General features: G+C 49.2%; 3 protein-coding genes across 8 annotated transcripts in view; 2 read left to right on the plus strand and 1 right to left on the minus strand.

Moving 5' to 3' along the window:
• Positions 1 to 332: 332 nt before the first annotated feature.
• NRBP1 (nuclear receptor binding protein 1) lies at positions 333 to 13,979 on the plus strand. Of its 3 annotated transcripts, XM_009183888.2 has the most exons (19): positions 333 to 470; positions 5,578 to 5,807; positions 5,997 to 6,119; positions 6,314 to 6,415; positions 6,799 to 6,888; positions 7,056 to 7,096; positions 7,467 to 7,561; positions 8,054 to 8,077; positions 9,086 to 9,169; positions 9,379 to 9,437; positions 9,593 to 9,691; positions 11,508 to 11,640; positions 12,127 to 12,232; positions 12,376 to 12,426; positions 12,530 to 12,665; positions 12,852 to 12,905; positions 12,992 to 13,055; positions 13,288 to 13,343; positions 13,429 to 13,979. In XM_009183888.2, exons 2-19 carry the CDS (start codon positions 5,598 to 5,600, stop codon positions 13,531 to 13,533), a joined length of 1,632 nt encoding a protein of 543 aa, XP_009182152.1. In that variant the 5' UTR covers positions 333 to 470; positions 5,578 to 5,597; the 3' UTR covers positions 13,534 to 13,979. The 3 variants fall into 3 exon arrangements, with proteins under 3 accessions (XP_009182152.1, XP_021780392.1, XP_003908473.1); XM_021924700.2 differs by lacking the exon at positions 9,593 to 9,691; XM_003908424.3 differs by lacking the exon at positions 8,054 to 8,077.
• An 87-nt stretch (positions 13,980 to 14,066) lies between these two features.
• On the plus strand, positions 14,067 to 16,010 carry KRTCAP3 (keratinocyte associated protein 3). Of its 4 annotated transcripts, none has more exons than XM_003908425.5 (7): positions 14,067 to 14,160; positions 14,299 to 14,483; positions 14,563 to 14,622; positions 14,790 to 14,996; positions 15,111 to 15,245; positions 15,660 to 15,772; positions 15,898 to 16,010. In XM_003908425.5, the coding sequence occupies exons 1-6, from the start codon at positions 14,133 to 14,135 to the stop codon at positions 15,765 to 15,767; spliced, it is 723 nt and encodes a 240-aa protein (XP_003908474.1). In that variant the 5' UTR covers positions 14,067 to 14,132; the 3' UTR covers positions 15,768 to 15,772; positions 15,898 to 16,010. The 4 variants fall into 4 exon arrangements, with proteins under 4 accessions (XP_003908474.1, XP_009182153.1, XP_017802885.1 ...); XM_009183889.4 differs by having other exon boundaries at positions 15,901 to 16,010; XM_017947396.3 differs by having other exon boundaries at positions 14,790 to 15,245.
• A 75-nt stretch (positions 16,011 to 16,085) lies between these two features.
• The window catches only part of IFT172 (intraflagellar transport 172), a 44,083-nt gene continuing 32,209 nt past the window's right edge, over positions 16,086 to 27,959 (minus strand). The window contains exons 30-48 of the mRNA XM_031655037.1: positions 27,474 to 27,616; positions 25,838 to 25,931; positions 25,625 to 25,689; positions 25,253 to 25,433; positions 24,900 to 25,009; positions 24,652 to 24,781; positions 21,215 to 21,313; positions 20,908 to 21,017; positions 20,716 to 20,779; positions 20,511 to 20,597; positions 20,132 to 20,248; positions 19,368 to 19,478; positions 19,056 to 19,175; positions 18,069 to 18,164; positions 17,632 to 17,691; positions 17,448 to 17,546; positions 17,005 to 17,158; positions 16,723 to 16,814; positions 16,086 to 16,234 (exon numbers count right to left, since the gene is read on the minus strand). Coding sequence (XP_031510897.1) covers positions 16,145 to 16,234; positions 16,723 to 16,814; positions 17,005 to 17,158; positions 17,448 to 17,546; positions 17,632 to 17,691; positions 18,069 to 18,164; positions 19,056 to 19,175; positions 19,368 to 19,478; positions 20,132 to 20,248; positions 20,511 to 20,597; positions 20,716 to 20,779; positions 20,908 to 21,017; positions 21,215 to 21,313; positions 24,652 to 24,781; positions 24,900 to 25,009; positions 25,253 to 25,433; positions 25,625 to 25,689; positions 25,838 to 25,931; positions 27,474 to 27,616 — 2,022 coding nt within the window. The 3' untranslated portion in view covers positions 16,086 to 16,144. The remainder of the gene's footprint in view (positions 16,235 to 16,722; positions 16,815 to 17,004; positions 17,159 to 17,447; positions 17,547 to 17,631; positions 17,692 to 18,068; positions 18,165 to 19,055; positions 19,176 to 19,367; positions 19,479 to 20,131; positions 20,249 to 20,510; positions 20,598 to 20,715; positions 20,780 to 20,907; positions 21,018 to 21,214; positions 21,314 to 24,651; positions 24,782 to 24,899; positions 25,010 to 25,252; positions 25,434 to 25,624; positions 25,690 to 25,837; positions 25,932 to 27,473; positions 27,617 to 27,959) is intronic.

The raw sequence follows: 27,959 nt of genomic DNA on the forward strand, positions 1-27,959 counted from the left end.
GGGAGAGCTCCTCTCGGACCGAGGCTACGTCTTTCGCTCCTTTTGTCTTTTCGGGGCATTAGAACTGTCATGGCGCCTTCAAGAAGAGGGAGGAGGCCTTCCCTGCGTCCAGCGGAACCATCTGGGGCACCTGGACCGGGCGGTGGGGTGGACAGAGAGACAAGCCCCAGCTGGGACCGAAAACACCAACCCCTCTGAGAGGTCTCGGCCGGACCGGCGCAAGGGGAGGAGAGCGGGTGGAAGCCTACCCCAGCGAGCTCCCGGCGGCCGGGCCCCGCCCATCGAGAACGTCGCCCAATGGAAACCTGCCGGCGGTGCGGCACCGCCCATCTGTTGGTCGGGACGCCGCGAGGGCGGGGCCCGCAGTTCGGTTGCGCTGCGGAGCGCAGCTGTGAGGGAGTCGCTGTGATCCGGGGCCCCGGAACCCGAGCTGGAGCTGAAGCGCAGGCTGCGGGGCGCGGAGTCGGGAGGTGAGCGCCCAGGGAAAAGAGGGCCCCGGGAGGAGGCGGTTCGCGAGAGGACGGAAGGATCGGCCTCCGAGGCCCGGGACGGTGGGACCCGCCAGGCGGGTGCTGAAGGCGGCCCTGCTCACTCAGTAGCCCAGGCCCGATCGGGCCCTGCCTGCTGGAGCCGAGGGGCCGCTTCGGCCCCGCAGTCCCTGCCTGTCCCTCCCCGGCCTCTCTGGCTTGGCGGCGGCGCCCCGGAATTCTGCGGGCGCGGGTCGGGAGGCCCTGGCGTTCGCTTGGAACTCCGGCTGCGAGAGGCGGGGCCCGGCGGGCGGGGGCGGGGGCGGGGGCGGCGGTCGCGGCCCGGCGGCCTGCGGAAGCGCGGCGGCCTGGCCAGGCCTGCTCGCGGGGCGGTGCGCCGACTGCGCGGGGGCGTGGCCTGCGCCCCTGACTGCGCTGCCGGGCCGGCCTTTGATGAGGTGGCCGCCGCTGGCTCCCTGGGCCCCAGCCTGGTGCCTGCGCGGGCCGTCGCTGCCTTCCAGGCGCAGGGCATGCGACCTGTTGGAGTGTGAAATTCTAGGGGCCAGGTTCTTCTCCCGAGCGGTTTTATTTCCCACTGGACAGTGCTGCGGGTCTCAGAGGCCCTCTTGTCCGCTCAGGGTGAGGACGCTGAGAGGCCCGGGCCCGCGAGCTCTTGCAGAGGAGCTGACACGCAGAGGGGCTGCTGTCCAATAAACGAAAGTCTCGGGGAAAAACTTTGCAAGGCGATCTGCATTACTCCAAAGTGAACACTGCATGTCTCAGGGTGGCTGGAGGCGGCAAGGAGAATCCCCTTATGGGCGCATATGAGCTTTTCCGTGTGTGATCTCTTTTAAACCTCTCAGCGGCTCCGAGGCAAAACTCCCAGTGTCGCAGAGGTTTCTTCATCAATAAGAGGAGTGCTGGAGGATCTCGGGCACTGCCCTCATTTTGCCTGCGAAGGAAAAATTAGGAAGGGACAAAAAGTCACAAAAATTAGGAAGGTGGTGGGGTGGGGGGTAAGCAAATTCCAAGGGCACATCTCTGATGAAGGTTTGGTGTCTCCTGTGGTGCCCTACTGTGGATTAGTTGTTTGTGTCCTGGGTCCAGAAGTTTCTTTGGAGTCCATTGGCTACAGCTTTCCTGTATTAGAATTCTACTGTTATTTCCTATTGTAATCTGGCTGGGTATTTTACTTAGTTCAGATTCTAGATGCATTCAGTGAATGTAGCTGCTCAAGGAAGTAACTGATAGTGTCTTACCATTTTCTTAGCTACTTTTCGGATGAAGGAACATGATCTCTAACAGAAGTTTTCTGGTAGATTACTAAAACAGGCAGATAGTAGCTTTCCTGGCTGGCTGAGTTAAATCCCTCTCCAGCGATCCTCCCACTTCAGCCTCCTAAGTAGCTGGGATTACAGGCATGAGCCAGCGCGCCTGGCAAATCTCTCTAGAATAAGCCAGGATCTAGAAAATAACATACGGAAAGAATATCTTGCCAGATTTCCTCTGTACTGCCTATTGCTCTTTGGTATTCACTAGACTGTCTTCTAATAAAAATCTCCTGAGTTGAGTTAAACGTAGTGTAGATTGGGGGCAGAGATGGGCACAAATGGGCATCAGAGAGTTCTAAAAATACATGTGGACTTTTTAAAAGATTGGTGTGTTGACTGGAGACTTCTGAACTTAGAGGAGCACATTTACTTTCCAGGGTATCACCTTCTTTGTCTTGTCTTTTCTTTTTTTTTTTTTTGAGTCATAGTCTCACTCTCTCACCCAGGCTGTGGTGCAGTGGCACCATTTAGGCTCGGTGCAACCTCCGCCTCCTGAGTTCAAGTGATTCTCGTGTTTAGCCTCTTGAATAAGCTGGGATTACAGACATGTGCCAACACACCCTGCTAATTTTTGTATATTTTTGTTGCCCAGGCTGGTCTTGAACTCTTGAGCTCAAGCAGTCCGCCTCCACCATCTCCCAAAGGGCTGGGATTACAGGCATGGGCCAGCTTGCCCCGCCCAGGGTATCTCTTTCATACTGTAGAGCACTCTCTTGAGCTAAGCACACACAGGTTCCAAGTCCTTCACAGTCTTTGTTCTTAGAGATACAGAATAACATTAAGTGGTTGTCTTGCGACTTTTTGTACAAGTTAATGGCATTTAGCTCTTGAGAATTCTTTTTCTTCAAGTACCCATGACCCTGAAAAAAATGTTATGCTGTATAATACTTTTTTCTATAAAAGTTGTACATTGAGTTATTTGTATTTGGTTTTTTTTGTTTTTGTTTTTTGAGATGGAGTCTTGCTCTGTCGCCCGGGCTGGAGTGCAATGGCCAGATCTCAGCTTACTGCAACCTCTGCCTTCCGGGTTTACGCCATTCTCCTGCCTCAGCCTCCTAAGTGACTGGGACTACAGGCGCCCGCCACCACGCCCGGCTAATTTTTTGCATTTTTTAGTAGAGACAGGGTTTCACCGTGTTAGCTAGGATGGTCTTGGTCTCCTGACCTCGTGATCCGCCCGTCTCGGCCTCCCAAAGTGCTGGGATTACAGGCTTGAGCCACCGCGCCCAGCCGAGTTATTTGTATTTGTAAGAAATAACCTAGGCCAGTGCGGTAATCCTGTAATCCCAGCACTTCGGGAGGCTGAGGCAGGCGGATCATGAGGTCAGGAGATCGAGACCATCCTGGCTAACACGGTGAAACACCATCTCTACTAAAAATACAAAAAATTAGCCCGATGTGGTGGCACATGCCTATAGTCCCAGCTACTCGGGAGGCTGAGGCAGGAGAATCGCTTGAACCTGGGAGGCGGAGGTTGCAGTGAGCCAAGATCACACCACTGCACTCCAGCCTGGGCAACAGAGTGAGATTCCATCCCCTCCGCCAAAAAGGAAATAACCTATATCAGATCTAGTGCCCCAGAGAATGGAAACTTCAGAGCCTTTGAGCAATGTGAATGAAATGAAAGCTGGAAGCTTAAAGTCTTAGCTCTGACTTGAATTTGTGGCTGCTTGAATGTGGGTATTTATTTTGTTTGTTATTGTATCTCAAGGACTTAGCCCAATGGTTGGCCCACAATAAGTGCTTAAAAAAAATCTGTCAAATGAGTGAATGAAAAAAAAATGTTGTTAACCAATACTCATTTGTCACAGTCACATCACAGGAAAGGTGAGGTCATCAGGGATGAAGTCACTAACAACTGCCAGTTACCTGCCCCAAGGGTAGCCTCACCATGGACTGGCAGGCTTGTTCTGTGTAGAGAAGGGATGGATAGTGAATGCCAAAGTCAGTTCTAGCTGGATAAATTAGCCAAGGGTTTCAGCTGGATAAGTTGGCTGAGGGTGCTACAGGTCCAGCCTTAAGGCTGTCTCAGTGCAACATTTTGGAGTCTGGAGTCATCTGTTCTGAATAGCACCCATACAGCTTTTTTGTTTTTAATTCTTGAGATGGAGTCTCACTCTGTTGCCCAAGCTGGAGTGCAGTGGCACAATCTCAGCTCACTGAAACCTCTGCCTCCCTGGTTTAAGTGATTCTCCTGCTTCAGCCTCCTGAGTAGCTGGGACTACAGGTACGTGCCACCACACCCGGCTAATTTTTTTATTTTTAGTAGAGACAGGGTTTTGCCATGTTGGTTAGGCTGGTCCTGAACTCTTGACCTCAGGTAATCCACCTACCTCAGTCTCCCAAAGTGTTGGGATTACAGGCGTGAGCCACCGTGCCTGGCCACACATAGCTTAATTCTTGAGCACAGTACAAATAGGGTGTACTTGTGGATTCAAAGGGAAGCATGTTGGATGAATATTTGCCAAGAAGGAATGGAGCACCTGATTTTGCTGTTGATTTGAACCTGACTCTAAGTGAGGTTGGACTGCCGTAAATCTTGTGTTTGTCATTCCTAGGTGGGTCATCTTCAACTATGATAGCTCACCTTCTCTAGACTTGAGTTAGGAGAATAGTTAATGTTGCAGTATTTAGGACTGATTCTGATTTTGGATTTAAAGGAAACAAAGGTGGTGTGTGTTTCCTATTTTTAATTTTTAAAAATTTTGTGTAGAGACTGGGGTCTTGTTATGTTGTCCAGGCTGGTCTCAAGTGCCTGGCCTGTTTTCTTTTGAATTTGCAGATGAAGTTATTAGGATTATTAAATCTTTTTATTTATTTATTTTTTTGAGACAGGGTCTCCCTCTGTTGCCCAGCCAATGGCATGATCATAGCTCACTGCAGCCTCAAACTCCTGGACAATCAAGTGATTCTGCCTTCAGCCTCCCGGGTAGCTGGGACTATAGCTGTGTACCGCCTCACCCTGCTAATTTTTAAATTTTTTTTGTAAAGATGGGCTCTCACTCTGTTGCCCAGGCTGGGTCTCAAACTCCTGGCCTCAAGTGAACCTCTTGCCTTGGCTTCTCAAATTGCTAGGATTACAGGGGTGAGCCACTGTGCTCAACTGGATTACTAAATTTTTCTTTTTTTTTTTTTTTGAGATGGGGTGCTTGCTCTGTCACCCAGACTGGAGTGCAGTGGCACGATCTCGGCTTACTGCAACCTCCACCTCCCTGGTTCAAAAAATTCTCGGCCGGGCGCAGTGGCTCACGCCTGTAATCCCAGCACTTTGGGAGGCCGTGGCGGGCGGATCACGAGGTCAGGAGATCGAGACCATCCTGGCTAACACGGTGAAACCCCGTCTCTACTAAAAATACAAAAAATTAGCCGGGCGTGTGGTGGGCACCTGTAGTCCCAGCTGCTTGGAAGGCTGAGGTGGGAGAATGGTGTGAACCCAGGAGGCGGAGCTTGCAGTAAGCAGAGATTGCGCCACTGCACTCCAGCCTGGGCAACAGAGTGAGACTCCGTCTCAAAAAAAAAAAAAGAAAAAATTCTCCTGCCTCAGTCTCCTGAGTAGCTGGGACTACAGGCACATGCCACCACACCCAGCTAATTTTGTATTTTTAGTAGAGATGGGGTTTCACCATGTTGAACTCCTGACCTCAGATGATCTGCCCACCTCGGCCTCCCAAAGGGATTACGGGCGTGAGCCACCGCGTCCAGCCTGGGTTACTAAATCTTTACAGATGTATCCTGACTCTCTCTGCCTTCTCCCTCTGTACTTGCCCCAACCAATGCAGGCCTGAGTGTTCCTTCCAGCATGTCGGAGGGGGAGTCCCAGACAGTACTCAGCAGTGGCTCAGACCCAAAGGTAGAATCCTCATCTTCAGCTCCTGGCCTGACATCAGTGTCACCTCCTGTGACCTCCACAACCTCAGCTGCTTCCCCAGAGGAAGAAGAAGAAAGTGAAGATGAGTCTGAGATTTTGGAAGAGTCGCCCTGTGGGCGCTGGCAGAAGAGGCGAGAAGAGGTAAGGTGATGGTACAGTCACTCTTGGGGGAGTGAATTCTGGAAAGGTGAGAACTGGAAGAGCGAAGTCTTAAAAGAGGCCGACCAAACTTCAATAGGTTGGGGGCTAGGAGGAGATGATCATATGGAGTGTTAAGATGGAGGATTTGCAAGATAACTTTAATTGTCTTTCATATGAATTTCTTCTCAGGTGAATCAACGGAATGTACCAGGTATTGACAGTGCATACCTGGCCATGGATACAGAGGAAGGTGTAGAGGTTGTGTGGAATGAGGTACAGTTCTCTGAGCGCAAGAACTACAAGCTGCAGGAGGTAGGTAATGCTGAAAAGGTGAAGCCTGGGGAATGTTGGAGCACTGATGTTAGAGAGGAATTGGTATTGGGAAGCTGCCCATGAGGAGAGTATGTTGGGGTCAGTTCATTTCTGGGGAGGGACAGGGAATGGCTTCTCAGGATTATTATAGTGATTTATGAACTCTGTTATTCCACTGTCTCCCTTGCTCTCAGGAAAAGGTTCGTGCTGTGTTTGATAATCTGATTCAATTGGAGCATCTTAACATTGTTAAGTTTCACAAATATTGGGCTGACATTAAAGAGAACAAGGCCAGGGTAAGAATTTTTTCCCCATATTTCCTGAACTTACTGCAAAGAGACTAGCTACATTTATTATTGTTCATTTTACACTCAGAGATTAAAACAAGGTAGTTTTGAAACAGAACTGGAATCAGCTGCAATGGCGATAAGAGTAGGGCTTCAGTTGTCACCTATGCCTTTTATATGGCTATAGATTGGGCAGAAAATGAGTGAACTTTTGCTTCCTTCTTCCCATAACTTTTATTGCTTAGTAGTTTTCATTGCCCTATTTAGTCTAAGTAAGTAAAGCTAAGAACAAAAGGAGAGAAATTTTAACAAACTTTCAAATTTAAAATCTGTTACAAGGGAAGGGATCATTTCTACTATAAGACCTTTTAGTAAATGCTTTGCCTCCCCAGGTCATTTTTATCACAGAATACATGTCATCTGGCAGTCTGAAGCAATTTCTGAAGAAGACCAAAAAGAACCACAAGACCATGAATGAAAAGGTATAGAAGGAGAGCAGACAAAGTTTTAGGCTCGGGGTGGGGCAGGGCGGGGGCCTTAAAAATTACTGTGTTAATAATGAAGCTGATCAGGAAGGGATGGAAGGAGCTAGTGGGAGGGAGTTAAGAGAGGGAATTACTGCTGACCCTTGGATCAAACTTTGTTCCAGGCATGGAAGCGCTGGTGCACACAAATCCTCTCTGCCCTAAGGTAAGTAGTACCTGGTTAGTTTCTTACCCATATTTCCTGATTTAGTTCCTCCAAACAGATTTCAGGGCACTACTCTTCTGTTCTATTCTGCCTCTCCCCACTTTCTTTGAATCATATACTGTCAAGATTAGGCCCCCTACGGGTCTTTTAAAGGGTGCATCCTAATGCCCTAACCACAACACTTACCTCCTACCTCTTTCTCCTAGTGCTTATCCAGCTATTTAAATCATCAGGCATAATGGAGATTCAGAGTGTGGGGATTATCTTTATGGTGACCAGCAGGAGACCTGGCCCTTGCTCCTCTTAACCCTTGGGTTCCCCTTGCCCTTAATTTCCCAGTGGCCCCTCTAACAGCCCAGTGCCCCCACAGCTACCTGCACTCCTGTGACCCCCCCATCATCCATGGGAACCTGACCTGTGACACCATCTTCATCCAGCACAACGGACTCATCAAGATTGGCTCTGGTGAGGGGAGGGAGAGGTTCTGGGCAGGGGAGCCTCGGGAATTTGGGAACCATGGGGGTAAGATGAATGGGGGATAACAGAGCAAAATTCTGAGGTGTGGGCCGGTGAGAAGAGAAAGGACCTTGCTAGGAGTAATTCATAGGAGAGGCCAGTTAATTAGTGGAGAGGGGATAGGATATATAATCTTACACCTTTTTGAAAGGAAATTAGGGTCAATACAGAGATACTGATAGGAGGTTGGGAAAGGGCAAGAGATACAGGTTTGAGGTTTGATTTGAGCCCTGGGGCCAGACCCTGCCAGAGGAGGTTCCAGGCTGTGCCTGCTGTGAGTGCTTTCATTTGCTGTGTATTTGTGTGCAGTGTACAACATTTCTGTGTGCTGTGTCTGTGTGGTATTTGTGTGTCCATTTGTCTGGGGCTTGGCTGCTCCATGGCTCACAACTTTTCTCTGTTTTCCTCCCTCCCGCTTACGGGCTGCTCTGTTCCCAACAGTCTTTCATAGGATTTTTGCTAATGGTGAGAGCTCCCTCTGCCCCACTTGGGGCTCTGTTTGTGCTCCCTCTGCTCCCTTGGCGGCTGCCCAGTGCATGCAGTCGTGGGAGCAAACCCTCTTCCCCTATCTTCCCTGCCTAATTATGCCTGCTTAGCTTCTGCCCTGCCAGCCCTCCGCCTGCTTGCCCCTCCATAACCTGCTTGTTTCCTGTGGATTCTGCCTGGCTGGCCACTTACCTCCTGGATTCATGTTCCCCCTCATCATCAGGCTAGTTTCCCAGATCATACTGTGCTCCCAGATTCTCTGTGACTTGTAGTCATTGTTGATGATCTGAGTGAGTCCAAATTGGGCCTGGTCCTGGTTCCTCATTCAGCCCTGTGGCAGGCAGTGTTGAGGAATAAGGGGGTAGAATAGGAGTCTAAAAAGTTTTGGTGGATTGAAAGTGGAACTGATTCAAGGGTATTAGCTCAATTCTGAGCTCTTTTTGCGTTTCACTCAGCAAAGGTGGGTAAGAAGGAGGCTACCTCCTGAGTTGTATGTTAATACTTCTTATCCTTATTTATCCAAGTTCCTGAGGTCTCCAGTTGACCCAGATTAGGAGGGGCTGCCTGTGTTTTTATGTTATTTGCAGGGTGGATGAAAAAACTAAAACCAAATATTTTCATGTGAGTAGGGATTAGATGTACCTGGGATTTAGGGAAGGTGAACGGGGCACAAGTGAAAGTTTTTCCTTAAACTGCATTGCTTCTAGACCAGCCAGAAGTCCCTGTGTATCTGTTAATTTAGTCTGGTGCTTTTGTTGCTCCTGATTTAGGGACATTAGATAAGAAGCAGCAGGCCTAAGAAAGGGGAGGTAGGTGGCGTCCATGTGTGGTCTATAGTTCAGGACGGGAAAGGGGATATGTTTGTGCCTGTTGAGGGTCATCAGAAAGGAGACTTCAGGAGAGAATTTGGCTTTCGGGGCCTCTCTCTAGAGTGAGACTATTCTTCGTTGATGGTGGTCAGATTGTGTATGTCTTCCCTACTCCCAGTGGCTCCTGACACTATCAACAATCATGTGAAGACTTGTCGAGAAGAGCAGAAGAATCTACACTTCTTTGCACCAGAGTATGGAGGTGAGCCTTCCTACTTTCTCTGCCCTGTCCTCATCCCCCTGCTTTTGCACCTTATAACTTGAGGTACAGAGGCAATATAACTGAAACTTCTAGGCCTTCTCTACCAGCATACAAAATATTTTTTTCTTTTCTTTTTTTTTCCTAAGGCATTCCTGCCAACCCTAGACCCCAATCCTCTGATTAACCAAAGCCTTCTCGGTTTTTCCTAGAAGTCACTAATGTGACAACAGCAGTGGACATCTACTCCTTCGGCATGTGTGCACTGGAGGTGAGGAGACTGGAGAGGAGGGGGGCAAGGGGTCAAATGAGAAGATGGAAGGGGGAATGGAGGGAGGACAAGTAAGGCGCTGGCTTGGAAGGAGTGATTGTGTGAGCACTGACATTCTTAGGTGTCGCCTTTTTTTTTATTCCTCCTCACTGAAGATGGCAGTGCTGGAGATTCAGGGCAATGGGGAGTCCTCATATGTGCCACAGGAAGCCATCAGCAGTGCCATCCAGCTTCTAGAAGACCCATTACAGAGGGTAAGGATCTTCAGGATCACTCCCTCCTCAACTGACCTTCAAATGTCTTCTGGTTTTTCTTCCTTTGTATCCACTGGGCGTATGCTCCTAAGATCTAGGGAACATAAAACAGAAAGGACACACAAAATCTGTAAACATTTTCTTAGGAGGTGCCTACCATGTTTTTGCATACATACACATAGGTTAAGGGGTTAAGATGGATGATACTGGGGTTCAAAGTTGTGTGTTGGCTGGGCGCAGTGGCTCACACCTATAATCCCAGCACTTTGAGAGGCGGAGGTGGGCGGATCACTTGAGGTCAGGAGTTTGAGACCAGCCTGGCCAACGTGGTGAAACCCTGTCTCTACTAAAAATACAAAAACTAGGTGGGCGTGGTGGTGTGTGCCTATAGTCCCACCTACTCGGGAGGCTGAGGCAAGAGAAACGCTTGAACCTGGGAGGCGGAGGTTGCAGTAAACCGAGATTGGGCTACTGCACTCCAGTCTGGGCAACAGAGCGAGACTGTCTCAAAAAAAAAAAAAGAAAGAAAAAAAATGTGTGTGAATTTAAATATGCCTACATGGAGGTAAATTAATTTGATGGTTACTTCAGGCAATTGCTGTATACTCTCAGACAGCCATTTTTATATTTTTAAGCACATCAGTCAATTTAAATTAAACCAGTTGTTTGGGATTTTATATTTATACAGTTTTAGTTAATGGTGCCCTGAAATAATGAGCCAAGATTTAAAAGACATAAGGTTATGAATCAGTTGATAGACTATAGTAAGTAGAGCTTGGACAGGAAGGTCCAAACAAAAACAGTTTGTAACTCGTTAGTTAAGTATAATAGGGAACAGGAGAGAAAAGAAGACTAGTGGGAAGTCAGGAGGATAGTGTGGAGTAAGTTTCTACTTCAACACTGAGGTGGAGTATTCAAGTGAAAGATTAGGTATGTGACCTTGTTAGCCTTCAAGGTTAAAAGCAGGAAAGCAGGTTAATTGTCATGGGACGTGCAGGAGGTAGAAAAGGAGGCGGTGGAGCACGGTGGCTCATACTTTTAATCCCAGCACTTTTGGAGGCTGAGATGGGAGGATCACTCGAGCTCAGGAGTTCGAGACTAGCCTGGGCAACATAGCAAAAACCTATCTCTGTGAAAAAAATATAAACATTAGCTGGGTGTGGTGGCACATGCGTGTGGTCCCAGCTACTCTGGAAGCTGAAGTGGGAGAATTGCTTGAGCCCAGGAGGTTGAAGCAGCAGTGAGCTGTGATTGTGCCACTATACTCCAGCCTGGGTGACACAGCAAGACCCTGTCTCAGGAAAAAGAGAGAGAGAGAGAGAGAAAAAAAAAAAGGCAGAATGGGTAGAGGAATCCTGGGAAATTGAGTGAATTCAATGATTGTGGGCAAAGGAAATTGTGATACTAGGCTTGTGAAATAAAAAAGATGGTGAATATTGATCACATTGGGTAAGTTTGGGAAGAGAGAAGCTAAATTTGGCAAGATTTAGAATAGAAGATAGGCAGTGCATTGGCTAATAAAGCAGAGGTAGAAACTAAGGAAAAAGAAAGTGTGAACATTAAAGAAAAAAGCAAGCTTGTGGTTGGAGAGCAGAAAAATAATTAAACCCAGAAAGGCAGTGGATGGTGTCTTTCATATAATATCTTACAGTTTTTGAAGCCCTTTCAGGTGCATTTGTCAATATATTGTTTTCTCAGCAAGTGCTGAGCCTCTACTATGTACAAAGCCTTGTGCTAAGTAGAATGAGAGTTATAAAGATGAACACATTGAGGGGCTTGCCAGATGCCTGCTCCAGTTCCTTGTTTTCTTTTCTAGGAATTCATTCAAAAGTGCCTGCAGTCTGAACCTGCTCGCAGACCAACAGCCAGAGAACTTCTGTTCCACCCAGCATTGTTTGAAGTGCCCTCGCTCAAACTCCTTGCTGCCCACTGCATTGTGGGACACCAACGTGAGTCCTCTTGGCCCTATGGGGAATAGTCTTCCAATCTGGAACCCTGTAACTATCACTGGCATGCTTGCTTTCCTCTTCTATTTCCAAAGGGATTCTTTTTGTTGTTGTTGTTTTTGAGACAGAGTCTCACTCTGTCTCCCAGGCTGGAGTGCAATGGCTTGATCTCAGCTCATTGCAACTTCCAGCTCCTGGGGTCAAGCGATTCATGTGCCTCAGCCTCCCGAATAGCTGGGATTACAGGCATGTGCCACCATGCCTGGCTAATTTCTGTACTTTTAGTAGAGATGGAGTTTCGCCATGTTGGCCAGGCTGGTCTTGAACTCCTGGCGTCAAGTGATCTGTCCACCTCGGCTTCCCAAAGTGCTGGGATTACAGGCATGAGCCACTGCGCCAGGCCTCCAAAGGGATTCTTTACCCCTTTGCCTGCATGCCTTCTATGACATTTAATCTGACTATCCCTTCATAACATCCCACTCCATCCAGACATGATCCCAGAGAACGCTCTGGAGGAGATTACCAAAAACATGGATACCAGTGCTGTACTGGCTGAAATCCCTGCAGGACCAGGAAGAGAACCAGTTCAGACTTTGTGAGTAACTGAGAGGGTCTAAAAGGGGCAAATTGGTCACTACCACTCTTGAGGCTCTGTAAACTGCCCATTCTCTGGGAATGGTTGAATTTGCTATTTTGCTTGTTTCCTTCCTTCCATCTCCTTTCTCTTTTCTCCTCCAGGTACTCTCAGTCACCAGCTCTGGAATTAGATAAATTCCTTGAAGATGTCAGGTGAGAGCAGAGTGAGAAGGCAGGCTTTCTTGAGGAAGCAAGCAGGGTTGGGTATCCTAAGGCATTCACAGAGCCCATGTGACCTGTCTTCATCTTCCTCCAGGAATGGGATCTATCCTCTGACAGCCTTTGGGCTGCCTCGGCCCCAGCAGCCACAGCAGGAGGAGGTGACATCACCTGTTGTGCCTCCCTCTGTCAAGACTCCGACACCTGAACCAGCTGAGGTGGAGACTCGCAAGGTGGGGGCTGTGTGGGTGTGGATTGTCTCCATGGCTGTGGTGGAAGGGAGAGAGAACATCTCAAATAAGGCTCTATTCTTTAGAGAAAATGCTCCCTAGCAGCCATGCCCTATGGGCTGGAAAGACGTCTAGGTATTGGGTTTTTTATGGACAGGTCTCTAGAGTGACCCTCTCTTCCTTCCCTAGGTGGTGCTGATGCAGTGCAACATTGAGTCGGTGGAGGAGGGAGTCAAACACCATGTAAGGCTCAGGGCTAGGGTTGCGCAGGGCTGGTGGCCAGAGGGTAGGGAAGAAGAGTCTCATTTTCTGACTGTCCTATTCTCCAGCTGACGCTTCTGCTGAAGCTGGAGGACAAACTGAACCGGCACCTGAGCTGTGACCTGATGCCAAGTGAGTCTCTCCTTTCCCTCAGAGGATGGAGAGTCTATGAGCCTTATCTTTTAGGGACATATTCAGGGGTGGGAAAGGTGACAAGGCAGTAACACATTGACTCACATAGAATGACTATCTTAGCCCCTAAAGCAGTGGGTGGATCTGACAGTTTAGCCCCGGTGGGGCTGTCTGAAGGGCCCCAGGTCCCTCAGTCCCATACTGTACTCACCCGCTCCTGTTTCTCTGTCAGATGAGAACATCCCCGAGTTGGCAGCTGAGCTGGTGCAGCTGGGCTTCATTAGTGAGGTGAGGTTTCTGCCTTCATCTGCCCTGGCTGCCCCCATGCCTTCTCTTCTCTGAGCCCCCATGTCACTGAGCTCTTCTTCCCCAGGCTGACCAAAGCCGGCTGACTTCTCTGCTAGAAGAGACCTTGAACAAGTTCAATTTTGCCAGGAACAGTACCCTCAACTCAGCCGCTGTCACCGTCTCCTCTTAGAGCTCACTCGAGCCAGGCCCTGATCTGCGCTGTGGCTGTCCCTGGACGTGCTGCAGCCCTCCTATCCCTTCCCCCCAGTCAGTATTACCCTGTGAAGCCCCTTCCTTCCTTTATTATTCAGGAGGGCTGGGGGGGCTCCCTGGTTCTGAGCATCATCCTCCCCCTCCCCTTTCTTCCTCCCCTCTGCACTTTGTTTACTTGTTTTGCACAGACGTGGGCCTGGGCCTTCTCAGCAGCCGCCTTCTAGTTGGGGGCTAGTCGCTGATCTGCCGGCTCCCGCCCAGCCTGTGTGGAAAGAAGGCCCACGGGCACTAGGGGAGCCGAATTCTACAATCCCGCTGGGGCGGCCGGGGCGGGAGAGAAAGGTGGTGCTGCAGTGGTGGCCCTGGGGGGCCATTCGATTCGCCTCAGTTGCTGCTGTAATAAAAGTCTACTTTTTGCTAAAAGCGTCGTGTGTTCGCGCCTTTCCCGCCAGGGGGAGCGGGCCCGGGGCGGAGGCGGGGCCCAGATGGGAGGGGAACCCGGGACGGAGGCGGGGCCCAGGTTGGGGCGGGGCTGGGCCCAGGTAGAGCGGCCCAGCGGCCGGCGCGGCGGACGGGATGAGGCGCTGCAGTCTCTGCGCTTTCGGTAACTTCCGGGACCTGGCGTCTTGTCTCCTAACCTTGGGGCCACCCTTGGCCCGTCCTACTGCGCGCGGTTAACCCGCCAGGAGCCATCTCTCCCCACCCCGCCCGACTCAACCCTGCCCTCACCCGTGCTTTGCAGACGCCGCCCGGGGGCCCCGGCGGCTGATGCGCGTGGGCCTCGCGCTGATCCTGGTGGGCCACGTGAACCTGCTGCTGGGGGCCGTGCTGCACGGCACTGTCCTGCGGCACGTGGCCAATCCCCGCGGCGCTGTCACGCCAGAGTACACCACGGCCAATGTCATCTCCGTCGGCTCGGGGCTGCTGGTGAGCGCGACAGGTGGCCCGGGGTGGGGGCCGGGCGCCCGGAGAGCCCAGCAAGCCAAAGGCTTTGTGTCTTCCACAGAGCGTTTCCGTGGGACTTGTGGCTCTCCTGGCGTCCAGGAACCTTCTTCGCCCTCCACTGGTGAGAAGGGACTTCCTGGAGCTTTTAACGAGTAGGCTTGAGTCAGGGAAATGGGGGCTGAGATTGGTCTTTCAATAGATTGGAGGAGCCTCAAATAGAGAAACTGGGTGTCTAGTCACTGGGAGTTAGCCAGGCCCAGGCTGCTCACCCTGATCTGTCCCTGCCAGCACTGGGCCCTGCTGGTACTAGCTCTGGTGAACCTGCTCTTGTCCGCTGCCTGCTCTCTGGGCCTCCTCCTTGCCGTGTCACTCACTGTGGCCAACGGTGGCCGCCGCCTTATTGCTGACTGCCACCCAGGACTGCTGGATCCTCTGGTACCACTGGATGAGGGGCCGGGACATACCGACTGCCCCTTTGACCCCACAAGAATCTATGTGAGCACATTCTCTTCCTTCTTGTGGTCTACAAAGCCTTGGTCCTGCCCTTTTAATTTCCCTTCTTTGCTGCACTTGCCCTACTCCCTCCTACTCCCCATCCTTGCTTTTCAGGATACAGCCTTGGCTCTCTGGATCCCTTCTTTGCTCATGTCTGCAGGGGAGGCTGCTCTATCTGGTTACTGCTGTGTGGCTGCACTCACTCTACGTGGAGTTGGGCCCTGCAGGAAGGAGGGACTTCAGGGGCAGGTAAGGAAGGTGAACAGGAAGGGTTTATTCCACAGAGATTGGCTGTGTTGAAAAGATGCTGACTGGCCAGGTGCAGTGGCTCACACCTGTAATCCCAGCACTTTGGGAGCCTGAGGCAGGCAGATCACTTGAGGTCAGGAGTTTGAGACCAGCCTGGCCAACGTGGTGAAACCTCATCTCTACTAAAAATACAAAAAATTAGTCAGGTGGGGTGGCGGGCACCTGTAATCCCAGCTATTTGGAAGGCTGAGGCAGAAGAATCGCTTGAACCCGGGAGGTGGAGGTTGCAGTGAGCCGAGATTGTGCCACTGCACTCCAGCCTGGGCAACAGAGCCAGACTCCATCTCAAAAAAAAAAAAAAGATGCTGACCTATCATTCAGGGCAAGGGTGTCTAACTCCACCTTTTTCTGCAGCTAGAGGAAATGATAGAGCTTGAATCTCCTAAACATAAAAGGCAGGAAAATGAGCAGCTACTGGATGAAAGTCAAGAAATCCAGGCATCACAGAGAAGTTGGGTTTAGGACAGGTAATGGGCCTTGAAGGTGGTGGCCTGGGTAAGAGTCGGGGCAGGGAAGTGCACTTAGAACTGGGTCTAGGTCTTGCCATGCTGCTTTCCCCCTCTGACCTGGGTTGGTTCTCCCCTCTGTCCAGCAGGTGCTGTTCCAAGACTCAGTCCTAAAGGGTGTTTTTTTCCCACTAAGCAAGGGGCCCTGACCTCGGGATGAGATAATAAATTGTAATAAAGTAACTTCTCTTTTCTTCTACTTGATTATGATTCCTTTTGGGGAAAAGGCACTGTGTGATGTTGGGAGTGACTTTGATCAAAGAATACAGTGGTCTCAGTTATTTATAAAACTTTAATGAGGGAGAGGCCCTAACTCTTCCTCAGCTCTACCGACTACTGAAAGGAAAAGCTGGTGCTGGGGAGCCCTCCACACCACTGACTGATGAATTTCAGCACGTCCTGGCACACTGGGCTGTGGGAGGTCTGTAAGCAAATGGAAGAACATGAGAGGAACTTGTTAATGCTCGAAATAGAAAATCAGCTCCATCGCAGGCTTCAGGGTCTGCACCTGCCTTCCTGCAATCCCACCCACCTTTCTAGTGTGTATGTGGGTTGTTTGTTTTGAGATGGAGTCTTGCTTTGTCATCCAGGCTGGAGTGCAGTGGCACGATCTCAGCTCACTGCAACCTCCACCTCCTGGGTTTAAGCGATTCTCCTGCCTCAGCCTCCTGAGTAGCTGGGATTATAGGTGCATGCCACCACGCCCGGCTAATTTTTGTATTTTTAGTAGAGACGAGGTTTGTAACCATGTTGGCCAGGGTGGTCTCAAACTCCTGACCTCAGGTGATCTGCCTGCCTTGGCCTCCTAAAGTGCTGGGATTACAGGCGTGAGCCACCGCGCCTGGACTTGTTTTTTTTTCTTTTTTAGTGCTGCCCTCTCTGCCTTCATTCTTCAAGTCCCCCTCTCTAACCTTGATGGCCATAAGGAATTTATTCCAGTTGTCCTTGTTAGCAGCCTTCCCTGGCCGCTTAAATTCAATTTTGTTCCTCAGAATGGGGTATCCTGTGGAGGAAGAAAAAAATGGTGAACTGGGATTTGAGAGAGATTGAGGATGGAAAAATGAGGAGCAGCCTGGGGGTAGAAAGCATGGTCCTGTCTTTTGTACCCTTTACTGAATCCTAGTAAAATTAAGTTTATTGATCCTGCTGCTTTCCACCCACCACAGGATCTGGGGTGCTGTAGGCTTCTATACCTGTAATAAGGCAGGGCAGGGCTTGAACCCCAGTGCTTGCTGCCACTAAGGAGGCCTCGTAGGCACCACGCTCATCCCGAGGCAGAACCTGCTCCAGCCGCTGGTCCATGGAGACTGTAAGCACCCAGTCTCGAACCTCTTCTCTCTCAGCCTCCTGGAAAGAACAAGAGGGAATGGTAGCTTCACACAGGGCAGGGCAAGTTGGGGTAGATGGGTGAAGAGGGGGTTTGCTAAGCCCTCATCCTGTATACCAGCTTTCAGCCACAAATCCTCCTTGGATTGGGGGATACAGTCACAGCTTTTTCTTTCTACTTTGCTTCTACTTTCAGTGAAAGAGTAGTGAGGGCTGAGGTCCTTCCAAAGATGGCAGCACAAAGATGTTCTCCCTCCTCAAGGCACTTACACTGGTGAGGCCTTCCCATTTTCCAACCCTGTGCCCTTACCGGTACATGCTGCTTGGCTGGGAGTGGCACCTCAAAGGGAATGTCTGTATCCTGAAAATCAGAGTGGTCAAGGCCATCCAGAGTCCCCTCCTCGATTGCCTGCAGTAGAGTAGGCAACCATGAGCTAGGCACAGCTTGCGACCAGCAAAAACCCCCACCCTCGGGGCACAGCTTCCCTACGCACGTCGGTCAGGTCCAAAAAGCGATTGAGGAAGATGAATGCCATGTTCTCCCAGCCAACTGCCTGCAGCAGAGAAGAGTTGCAAATGGGAGTGAACAAGCTGGGTTTGAATGCTACTTCTCTGGGATCCAGATGCAAATGGGAGTGAACAAGCTGGGCTTGAATGCTACTTCTCTGGGATCCAGATGCAAATGGGAGTGAACAAGCTGGGTTTGAATGCTACTTCTCTGGGATCCAGATGCAAATGGGAGTGAACAAGCTGGGCTTGAATGCTACTTCTCTGGGATCCAGGGAGAAAAATCCAGGAAGACATAGGAGGGCCACATCCTCCATAACATCAGCCCTACACTCAGCTTCCCTCTACCAGAGCAGAAAGGATATTCTATTTTCCAACTTTTGACTTCCTCCCATCTGCCCCACCCTTCCTTGTCCCAGCTCACCTTGGCAGCAATGCCTGCTTCATAGAAGGCTTTGTCTACAGGTAGTAGCTGGGTGTGACGCAAGAGTGAAACAGAAAGTCTGGCAGCCACAGTTTCCTGGGATTAAAGTCAAAGCATTATGAATATGACACTAAAGTGACTGAGCTATCAGACCAATGATCCTGTAAGGCAGCCACAGAACTGAAAAACAACAATTATTATTAAACTGCTCTGGATCCCAAGCTGTTCTGGTCTTAGGTTGGTTTTTTTTTTTTTTTTCTTTCTTTCCTTTTCTTTTTTCTTTTCTCTGAACAACAGACCTGGGCCTAAGTTCAATTCTTTTTTTTTTTTTTTAGGACAGTGTCTCACTCTGTCACCCAGGCTGGAGTGCAGTGGTGCCATCTCAGCTCATTGCAACCTCTGCCTCCCGGATTCAAGCAATTCTCGTGCCTCAGCCTCCTGAGTAGCTAGGACTACAAGCGCACACTAGCACACCTGGCTAATTTTTATATTTTTAGTACAGATGGGGTTTCACCACGTTGGCCAGGCTGGTCTCTAACTCTTGGCCACAAGTGATCCACCCGCCTCGGCCTCCCAAAGTGCTGGGATTACAGGGGTGAGCCACCGTGCCCGGCCACCTAGATTATTTCTAAGGTTCTTTCCACTTGTAGAATTCTATTGTCCAAATACATTAAATAAATATACAGTGAACAATCACAAATAAGCCCAAAATATGTGTACATTATAAGAGGTGAATAAATAAATCATGGGATTTGGATGTTTAAACATAATGAGGCTGAGGCTGTGTGGGCACAGAGCCCTAAGAAGGTCAGAAGAAGAAAACCTCAGCAAGGGCTAAAGATTTGTTTAGACAGAAGAGAAGCTGAAAGAGAGGTGGGGAGATTCAAGAGCCCAAGCTGAAGAATCCAGAATGTGAATCAATTCAGCTTTATACATTTGCAGATGAGCCCTTCTGACTGAGTGCTCCTCTGCCCTCCTACATCTCACCAGCTGTTTGACACTCTGGGCCGCAGAGCGCGTGGCATAGTAATGAGCAATCAGCAGCATCGTCTTGAACTCCTCATGGGCTGGAGAGTTTGCCTCACTGGACTTCACCAGGTTTTCACACTAGAGGAGGGAGACAGCACAGCCTGGCTCAGGGATCAGAGGAGTGCCAGGGCCACAGAGTGGTCTCTGATGGCCACCTGGCAGAGGAAGGTAAAATACATCTGAGAATAAAGGTTTATGTGCATGAAAGAAGAGATGAGGACAAGGACAGACAGAGCAGCCCCTTCACTCCTGTCGACACAACTTCCTCACCAGGTTGAAGAGGACATCTCGAAGATCAGCCCAGCTATGATAGGCCTCGGCACAGTTGGTTCCAGGAGAGCTCACCATGTCAGTGAAGATCCTTTTGTAGATATTGAAGTTCTAGAGGTAGAGGGGAGAAGGGCATCTGAGAAGGGCACAGCTAGAAGAGAAAGTCAGTGGGAGTGGGGCCAAAGGGAGGAGAAACAGGCTCTGTGTGTAGAAATGGGTATGTGTGTGTGTGCAAGAGCTGGGAGACAGTGGCAGATTATTAAGTGCTGATTATTTTTAATGAAATGAATTATTTTTAAGTGCTGATTATTTTTTATGAAAAGAGGAAGAAACTTTCTTAGCTGGTGCTGTGTGAGTGTGGGCAACTGTACAAATGTAAATGCAGAGTCACAACATTAATGGGCTGTGACTCTCAATCAGGCAGCAGTGTTCATTCTCTGGAGGAAGTCAGTAAAGGCCCTAGAGGTATGTGCAGGATTCAGCTCTGAAAGACAGGTGCCTGTGTATTTGCTAACAGCATGGGGAGCTCCATGGGTGTTTCTTCAAACAGAAGTTGAAAGTTTCTGCAAACTTCTCCCCTTGCTCTTAGCAAATACACAGCCTCCAGAGAGGCTGTACCTTTCTGGAGATGTACTGGGGGCTCTGGGCATGATGTTCTCTAAGGATAGAATCCTCTGAGAAGATAGTTCCTGAGAAAATAGGTGGTTCTAGAAGTGAAAAGAGTTTCCTTGTAGAAACATTCAATCCAAGGAGAAGGCTGGTACCTGTGGGTTAGCAGGGGCTCCGTGCTGTACATATAGGGCCAATGCCTGGGCAGAGTTACCCTCCCGGATCAAGTGAGTTGCATACAAAGCCACGTACTTGTGCAGAATCTTGTAGTTCTGTACAGGGGTGGAGGAAAAGCATGCGTGAAGTTGGGATCAGCAAGACCAAGCAGTGAGGTGACTTGAGGCCATGTATTTGCTGAGGAGACAAAGGGCGTATGCAAACCTCTGACCCCAGTTTCAGATTGAGCTTATCTGATGCCCATTAGAAATCTTTGGGCTTTGGGTTTTTGTGGAGGTAGGAGAGATGCAGCTTTGAAGCAGGTGGGGAATCAAAGGAAAATGTAAAGGAAAACTGGGAATGGGAAGACAGCAGTACCTGCTTGGTAGCTGTTTCAATGCACTTGTCCCACTGGCCCTGCTCCACATACAGGTCCAAAGCAGCTATCACATCCACACCCACCAGCTGGGTCAATGGAAGACAGAGTTACAAGAGAAAAGAGATGACATGAGGGAAAGAAGAGGGAGAGAATCTTGTGAGTCTCTCCCTGCATTCTGCCTCCTGCTAATTCTGCAAGTCTCACCGAGTCCACTTTGCCCTGGTTCTTGAGGAACTCTTTATAATGCTGGTCCACATAGTCTTCGTACCTGTGAAGATGTTCAGAGAGTTCCATCTTCATATTCCAGAATACCAACCCTCCCCATAAGACTTTCTCCCAGTCTTTACAAAAGGAAGTAAAAGAGAATTTCCCGGTAAGAAGGGGTTACAAGCTTACCTGGGATCTAACTCCTTAGCTACACGCTTAGCCTTGTTCCACTCCTCACCCTCGATGAAAGCATCAATTGCTTCCTTGACAAGGTCCAGATTCAGATACAGCTCTGCAGCCTGCACAACGGGAAATCAGCATGGAGACTTTCTCCTTGCTCCCAGTCTTCCCGCTGTGAGCTCTCCCATCTGTTTCCCCAGGACTGCAAGCCTTGCCCACCAGGAGGCCCACTTCATACACCTTCCTGGGTGCAGATGTCACCCTTGCACCCATCTCTGTGAAATCTATTTCTGTTCCATCCCATCACCCTGCTTACTGCACTGTGCTTTCCAATTCCAATCAGCTGGGGTCCTACAGCCAGAACGACCTCCATATTACGTTGAGGAGGCAGAAACTTGATGGAGAGTTCGGCTGCCTGAGTGGTTGAAGAGAAGATGGAAATGGGTAGGAGAGACAAATATCGCTGAGTCCTCAGCCTGATCCATTTCATACATTTTTCTCCTCCAGATGCCAACTTTTTCTCTTACTCTCTCCTTCAACCTTGTACCCTCCTGGGCAGAGCCTGACCCACGGTCCATTAAATCCTTTAATTAGCCATCAGTGGACCTATCTTTCCTCTCAGTTCATTAACTCTTTCAGACACTTCCTGTGCTGCCTGAGGTCACTGCATTTGAACCTTCCACCTTTGACAAAATCATTTTCAAGGTCTTTGTCACAAGTAAAATCTTTGTAGCAGAGTACAGAGAAAGGACTCCTAAAATGAGGAGTCCAGGGCATTCTGTAACTATTTGTGTTGGGCTTTTATGAGCTTTGGTTTCTTCATTCATACACACTGGATTTTGAAGACTTAGTATAAAAAAAGAATGGAAAACATCTAAATAATGTGTGTGAGTACATGTTGAAATGGTAGTATTTATTTAATTTTTTTGAGACAGAGTCTCACTATGTCGCCCAGGCTGGAGTGAAGTGGCATAATCTCAGCTCACTGCAACCTCTGCCTCCCAGGTTCAAGCAATTCTCTTGCCTCAGCCTCCTGAGTAGCTCGGATTACAGGCCCCGCCCCCTGCCACCATGCCCAGGTAAGTTTTGTATTTTTGGTAGAGACGGGGTTTCACCATGTTAGCCAGGCTGGTCTCAAACTCCTGACCTCAAGTGATCTGCCCGCCTTGGCCTCCCAAAGTTCTGGGATTACAGGCATGAACCACTGTGCCCAGACGAAATGGTGGTATTTTAGATATACTGTGTTAAACAAAATATATTACAATTATTTTCACGTTTCTTTTTACTCTTTTTAAACGTGGCTACTAGAAAATTTAAATGACATGTATGGCTTACATTTGTGGCCTGCATTATATTTCTAGTGCCAGTGCTGGAATAGATGATCTTGATGATACCTTTCAACACTTAAAACTCAGAAATTCTACAAAACTAAGTGTTCTATGAGATCATACTGTTTCCATTAGGACGCTGACATCTTCACCAGATTTCAATTTCCACACAATCCAATTTAGCTGTAGTTTATGCTAATCCCCTCTGGTCTTTCCCTCACCTGTTCTTGCCTCCCTTTCTTACTGCTAAGCCCTTCAAAGCTTAATCTGCCCTGTCCGCATCAGGAAGCCATCTTCTGACTAATATGAAGAAGGTACAGTCATGCCGTGCTCCCAAGTTACACATATCAGATACTCAATACTGCCAATTAAAATCTGCTAGAACCTCAAAACCAATCATCAGCCCCTCTTTCTACTTCTCTCCCTCTAACTTCTAGGGGTTATTCAATTATAAGACCTCAAAAGGCCGGGCACAGTGGCTCACGCCTGTAATCCCAGCACTTTGGGAGGCCGAGGAGGGTGGATCACGAGGTCAGGAGATTGAGACCATCCTGGCTAACACAGTGAAACCCCGTCTCTACTAAAAAAAATACAACAAAATCAGCTGGGTGTGGTGGCGGGTGCCTGTAGTCCCAGCTACTCAGGAGGCTGTGGCAGGAGTATGGCGTGAACCCGGGAGGCGGAGCTTGCAGTGAGCTGAGATCACACCACTGCACTACAGCCTGGGCGACAGAGCAAGACTCTGTCTCAAAAAACAAACAAACAAACAAACAAAAACTCAAAAACCTAAGGGAAATTTTGCAGGGCCACCACCATACAAACATGTCATTTACACGGCCAGTCAATTTCACCCTTTTCATGACCCCCACCCACCAGATTTCACTGTATCTAAGGTGCACTTAAACTATACGTGCATCCACCAACATGGCACATGTATACGTATGTAACAAACCTGCATGTTGTGTACATGTACCCTAGAACTTAAAGTATAAAAAAAACTATACGTGCATCCCAATTTTAAAGATATTAAAATATAATTATACATATATGCCACTGTTAACTTTATGTATCAATTTGACTGGGCTACAGGGTATCCAGGTATTTGGTCAGACATTATTCTGGGTGTTTCTGTAAGTGTTTTTGGATGAGGTTAACATTTAAATTGGTAGACTGAGTAAAGCAAATTGCCCTCTCTACTGTAGATAGACCTCATCTGATCATTTCAAGGCGTGAACAGAACATACAGGCTGGCTCCTTCCCAAGTTAGAGAGAATTCTTCCTGTTTGACTGCCTTTAAACTGGGACACTGGCTTCTTCCTGCCTTCAGATTTGAACTGAAACATCAGCTCTTCCTGGGACTCAAGCTTGCTGGCCTTCAAACAGGAACTACACCATCAGTTCTCCTGGGTTTTCGGTTTGCCAGTTCACCTGCAGATCTTGGGCCTTGTCTATCTTCATAACTGCATGAGCCACTTCCTTTTAATAAATCTCTTTATGTACACGTACACACATATACCTACAGTCATGCATTGTCTAATGATGGGTATGGTCTGAGAAATATGTCCTTAGGAGATTTCATCGTTATGTAAACATCACAGCACAAACCTAGATGGTATAGTCTACTATACATCAAGGTAGAGGTTGCATAGAACTTATTGCTCCTAGGCTACAAACCTGTACAGCACACTTCTGTACTGACTACTGTAGGCAACCATAACACAATGGTAAGTATTTGTATACTGAAACCTATCTAAGGCCAGGCGTGGGATCATCTCAAGTGATCCACCCACCTCGGCTTCCAAAGTGCTACAATTATAGGCGTGAGCCACCATGCCCACCCATGTGGTCTACTGTTGACCAAAACGTTGTTATATGGCATATGACTGTATATATCCTGCTGGTTTCTCCAATATAGTATGTCTTATTATTTGTGACACATACTGGCCTGGCTTAATTTGCTGGAGGCTTCTTTTCAGGAAATGTTGGGTGGGGGAGATGGAGCCCATGCTTTTTTCATGTTCCCTGTCTGGCCAGTTCCTGTGCATGGAGTTGCCCTTCCAACTCCTATCCAAGTCCTCCCTCCTTCTTCACAGAGGCTTCCTGACCCCTCTAGCCCACAGAGATCTCACTGTTCTCTGAACTCTACTCTAAATCATGCACTTTAGTCTTTACTCAGATATGATATTAATTGAGCCATGTGTTGGTCTAACTCCCCTAACTTTTGGCTGTCAGGGTCTGTCTTATATCTGCTTTTACAGCCTTCAGAGGTTCTGGCTCTATCATCCAGCAGGCACTCCACAGATTCCTGCTACCTGACTGAAAAGAAAAAGACACAAGAGGAAAGAGCTGCAGATGTGAGAAGTGGAGCTGAGTGTGAATACAGGCCTAGGGAGAAGGAACACCAGAAAGGGCCTGCTGCCCTCACCTTCATCCAGCACTTCTCCGCCAGTCCGCTGTTCCCAGAGTCTCGCACTTTGAGGTAGCAGTCCACAGCACGGCTGTACTCTCCAGCCTGCTCCCAGTGTCGAGCTTGTTCCACGAGTCCCTCCACACCCCTGTGGAGATGAGAACGCTGGGACTTGGCATGGGGGTGGGGAGCAGCGTGCTCTATCCTGTGCATGCCTCATGACCCTCCCAGCCCTGCCAATGCTGCCTGGACCTCTAGCCTCATACCTGGCCCCCTTCTTAGTAGCTTCCCGCTCATACTCTTCCTGCAGAGCCTCCAGCTGGCTGGGCACATAGTCCTTGCAGATCCGTAGAGCGTCACTCCATAATCCAGCCTCCTGCTCAGATTTCCAGGTATCAAGAGGGCAGAGGCAGGCATGACAGCTTCCCACTGCCACACAGGTGCTCTGGCCCACAGACTCCTGGGTCCTTGGACCTCTCTTCTCCTTCCTCTTTCCTGTCTTTCCCACTCCCCAATACTAACCTCCCTGATCTTTCTTCATACCAGGGGTCAGTGTGGCTCTCTGTGGGCTCTCAGAACCTCTTCCCCTCCCCTCATGGCCCTGCATCCAGTGCCCCACCTTATAATAATTGAGGGCCAGGCCTGGTCTCTGGGCCCGGAGCAGCAGCCCTTCTGCTTTCTGAAAGTCCTTCTCCTCCAAGGCCCCCCGGGCCTGTCCCACAAGCACCTCGGCGACACTGTCAGGGTCGTGGGCCTCAGCCACACGCTGAGCTGCCTCCCAATCCTGGTTATGGACAAACCTGCCTCCGGATGGGGACAGAGGAGAGACTGAGTATAGGACTGAGGCCCCAGTAGTGGGAGACAAACAGCCATGTCACTGAGGGGTGTAACACTGATTTGTTCTGGGTTTGAGTGAAGGTCAAGATAATCATGAAAGATCCTGGGACTGTGACTGGGGAAACAGGATTAAGGAATGTGTGGGGTAACTCACATGAGGACTGCTTCCTTGGGTTTACCAGCTCTGATGAATTCAGCTTCAGCCTCTTCGAATTTCCCCTACAGGGAGAGCAAGGCAGCCGTGCATGGTGAGAAGGAGACTGGCATCACAGGCAGGCATGAGCCTGGGGGTATGCACACCCAGGAGCAGTGCACTAGGGGATGAAGTAAGAGGGCTCTGCGGTCAGGGTCCAAGTCACACCCATACCTCATCTTCTAGGAACATAGCATATTTGAGATGAACCTCGGGGGTTTTGTGCTTGAGGGCCAGCCGAGAGAGTTCAAACGCAAATTCAAAGGAGCTGAAACAGAAAGTGCAGATAAGGTTTTCTTTCTTCATGCTTCCATTCAAAAAGGGAACAAGACAAGACAAAACAGAAAGGACAGAGTTGAGGGGAGGAAAAGTGACAGATTTAAGGATAATGGATATGAAGTGACAGAAGAGCATAGAGAGATAAAAAGGAAGACAGGCAGGCAGCCCTGTGAAGACCACGTCACTGTCAGTGTGGATCAAGAGATGTCTGGAAAAGCCTATGCCTTCCCTGCGGCCAGCTGCTCCTGAGGAGGGAGTTTGGGCCTGCAAAGGGTAAGGGAGGAGTGAGCCTCGCAGCCCTACGCTGACAGGGCTAGGTGGACTCCTGGTGCTCACCACCTCCTCCTGAGCTCCAGCTACATTAGCAGAAATATAGTCTCTCCAAAATATGAGCAAGACCACCCTCAGCATCAGACTCCATGATTGGCATCGATAACAGTAGCTTAAGAAAAGTTCACTTTGCTCTTTTGGCTATCTTTCTGTGCCGCCACAATGGTGTGCATGAATGTCCTGGCTGATGCGCTCAAGAGCATCAACAATGCTGGAAAGAGAGGCAAACGCCAGGTCCTTATTAGGCTGTGCTCCAAAGTCATCGTCTGGTTTCTAATTGTGATGCTGAAGTATCGTAAATTGGTGATTTTGAAATCATTAATGATCACAGCTAGGAAAACTGCTGTGAACCTCACAGGCAGGCTAAACAAGTGTACAGTGATCAGCCCCAGATTTGACGTGCAACTCAGAGATCTACAAAAATGGCAGAATAATCTGCTCCCATCCTGCCAGTTTGGTTTTATTGTACTGACAACCTCAGCTGGCATCATGGACCATGAAGAAGCAAGACAACACATACGAGGGAAAATCCTGTGATTCTTTTTCTAGAGATGTAATATATATTTACAAATAAAATGCCTCATGGACTCTGGTGCTTCCAAAAAAAAGAAAAGTTCAGCCGGGTGCAGTGGCTCACGCCTGTAATCCCAGCAATTTGGGAGGCCAAGGTGGGCGGATCACTAGGTCAAGAGATCAAGACCATCCTGGCAAACATGGTGAAACCCCATCCCTACTAAAAATACAAAAATTAGCTGAGCGTGGTGGCACGTGCCTGTAGTCCCAGCTACTTGGGAGGCTGAGGCAGGAGAATCATTTGAACCAGGAGGCGGAGGTTGCAGTGAGCCAATATCATGCCACTGCTCTCCAGCCTGGCAACAGAGTGAGACCCTGTCTCAAAAAAAAAAAAAAAAAAAAAAGTTCACTCTGCATTTGACAGAATCACACTTCCATTACCCAGGAGTAAGTTATTGGTTTAGTGCAATCTGCAGTCCTAGCTTTACAATCTGTTTCCTGTCCACCCTTCTTAGAACAGCCAAAGGTTAAACACTGTTCTGAGTCTCTAGGGAATAGGAGCAGTTAATTTATTCATGCCACTCTATCATGTCCTTCCAAGGATCTTTCAGTTATACATCAATTTTCTTTCTCTAGATAGTGGCTCTGCCTGCGATGGGGCCCATGGAGAGAGAGCTTGGGGCCTCACCAATTGTCCGCAGCGTGGTCAACAGCAGCTTCCAGGAGTCCCAGCTTGTTAAGCAGTCTAACTGCAGCCTCTCCTCCCAGGCTCTTTGCCCACAGATAGGCCACGTGTTTGTGGGCATTAGCCCCTCCTTGAGTCCTGGCCACCTATAAAGCAAAGTCACTCAATAATCCTTCAATACAGAGCTGCTCCCTTCTTATCTCTGACCTTGGCTTTGACAAGGATCCAATAACTGTTCTAAATTGAAGAGGAAGAGGCTGGGCGCGATGGCTCATACCTATAATCCCAGCATTTTTGGAGGCCGAGGCAGGAAGGATCACTTGAGGTCAGGAGTTCGAGACCAGCCTGGCCAACATAGTGAAACCCCATCTCTACTAAAAATACAAAAATTAGCTGGGCACGGTGGTGACTGCCTGTAATCCCAGCTACTTGGGAGGCTGAGGCAGAAAAATTGCTTGAACCCAAGAGGTGGAGGTTGCAGTAAGCCAA

Source organism: Papio anubis, chromosome 14 (genome assembly GCF_008728515.1).
Source record: "Papio anubis isolate 15944 chromosome 14, Panubis1.0, whole genome shotgun sequence".
Classification (NCBI taxonomy): Eukaryota; Metazoa; Chordata; class Mammalia; order Primates; family Cercopithecidae; genus Papio; species Papio anubis.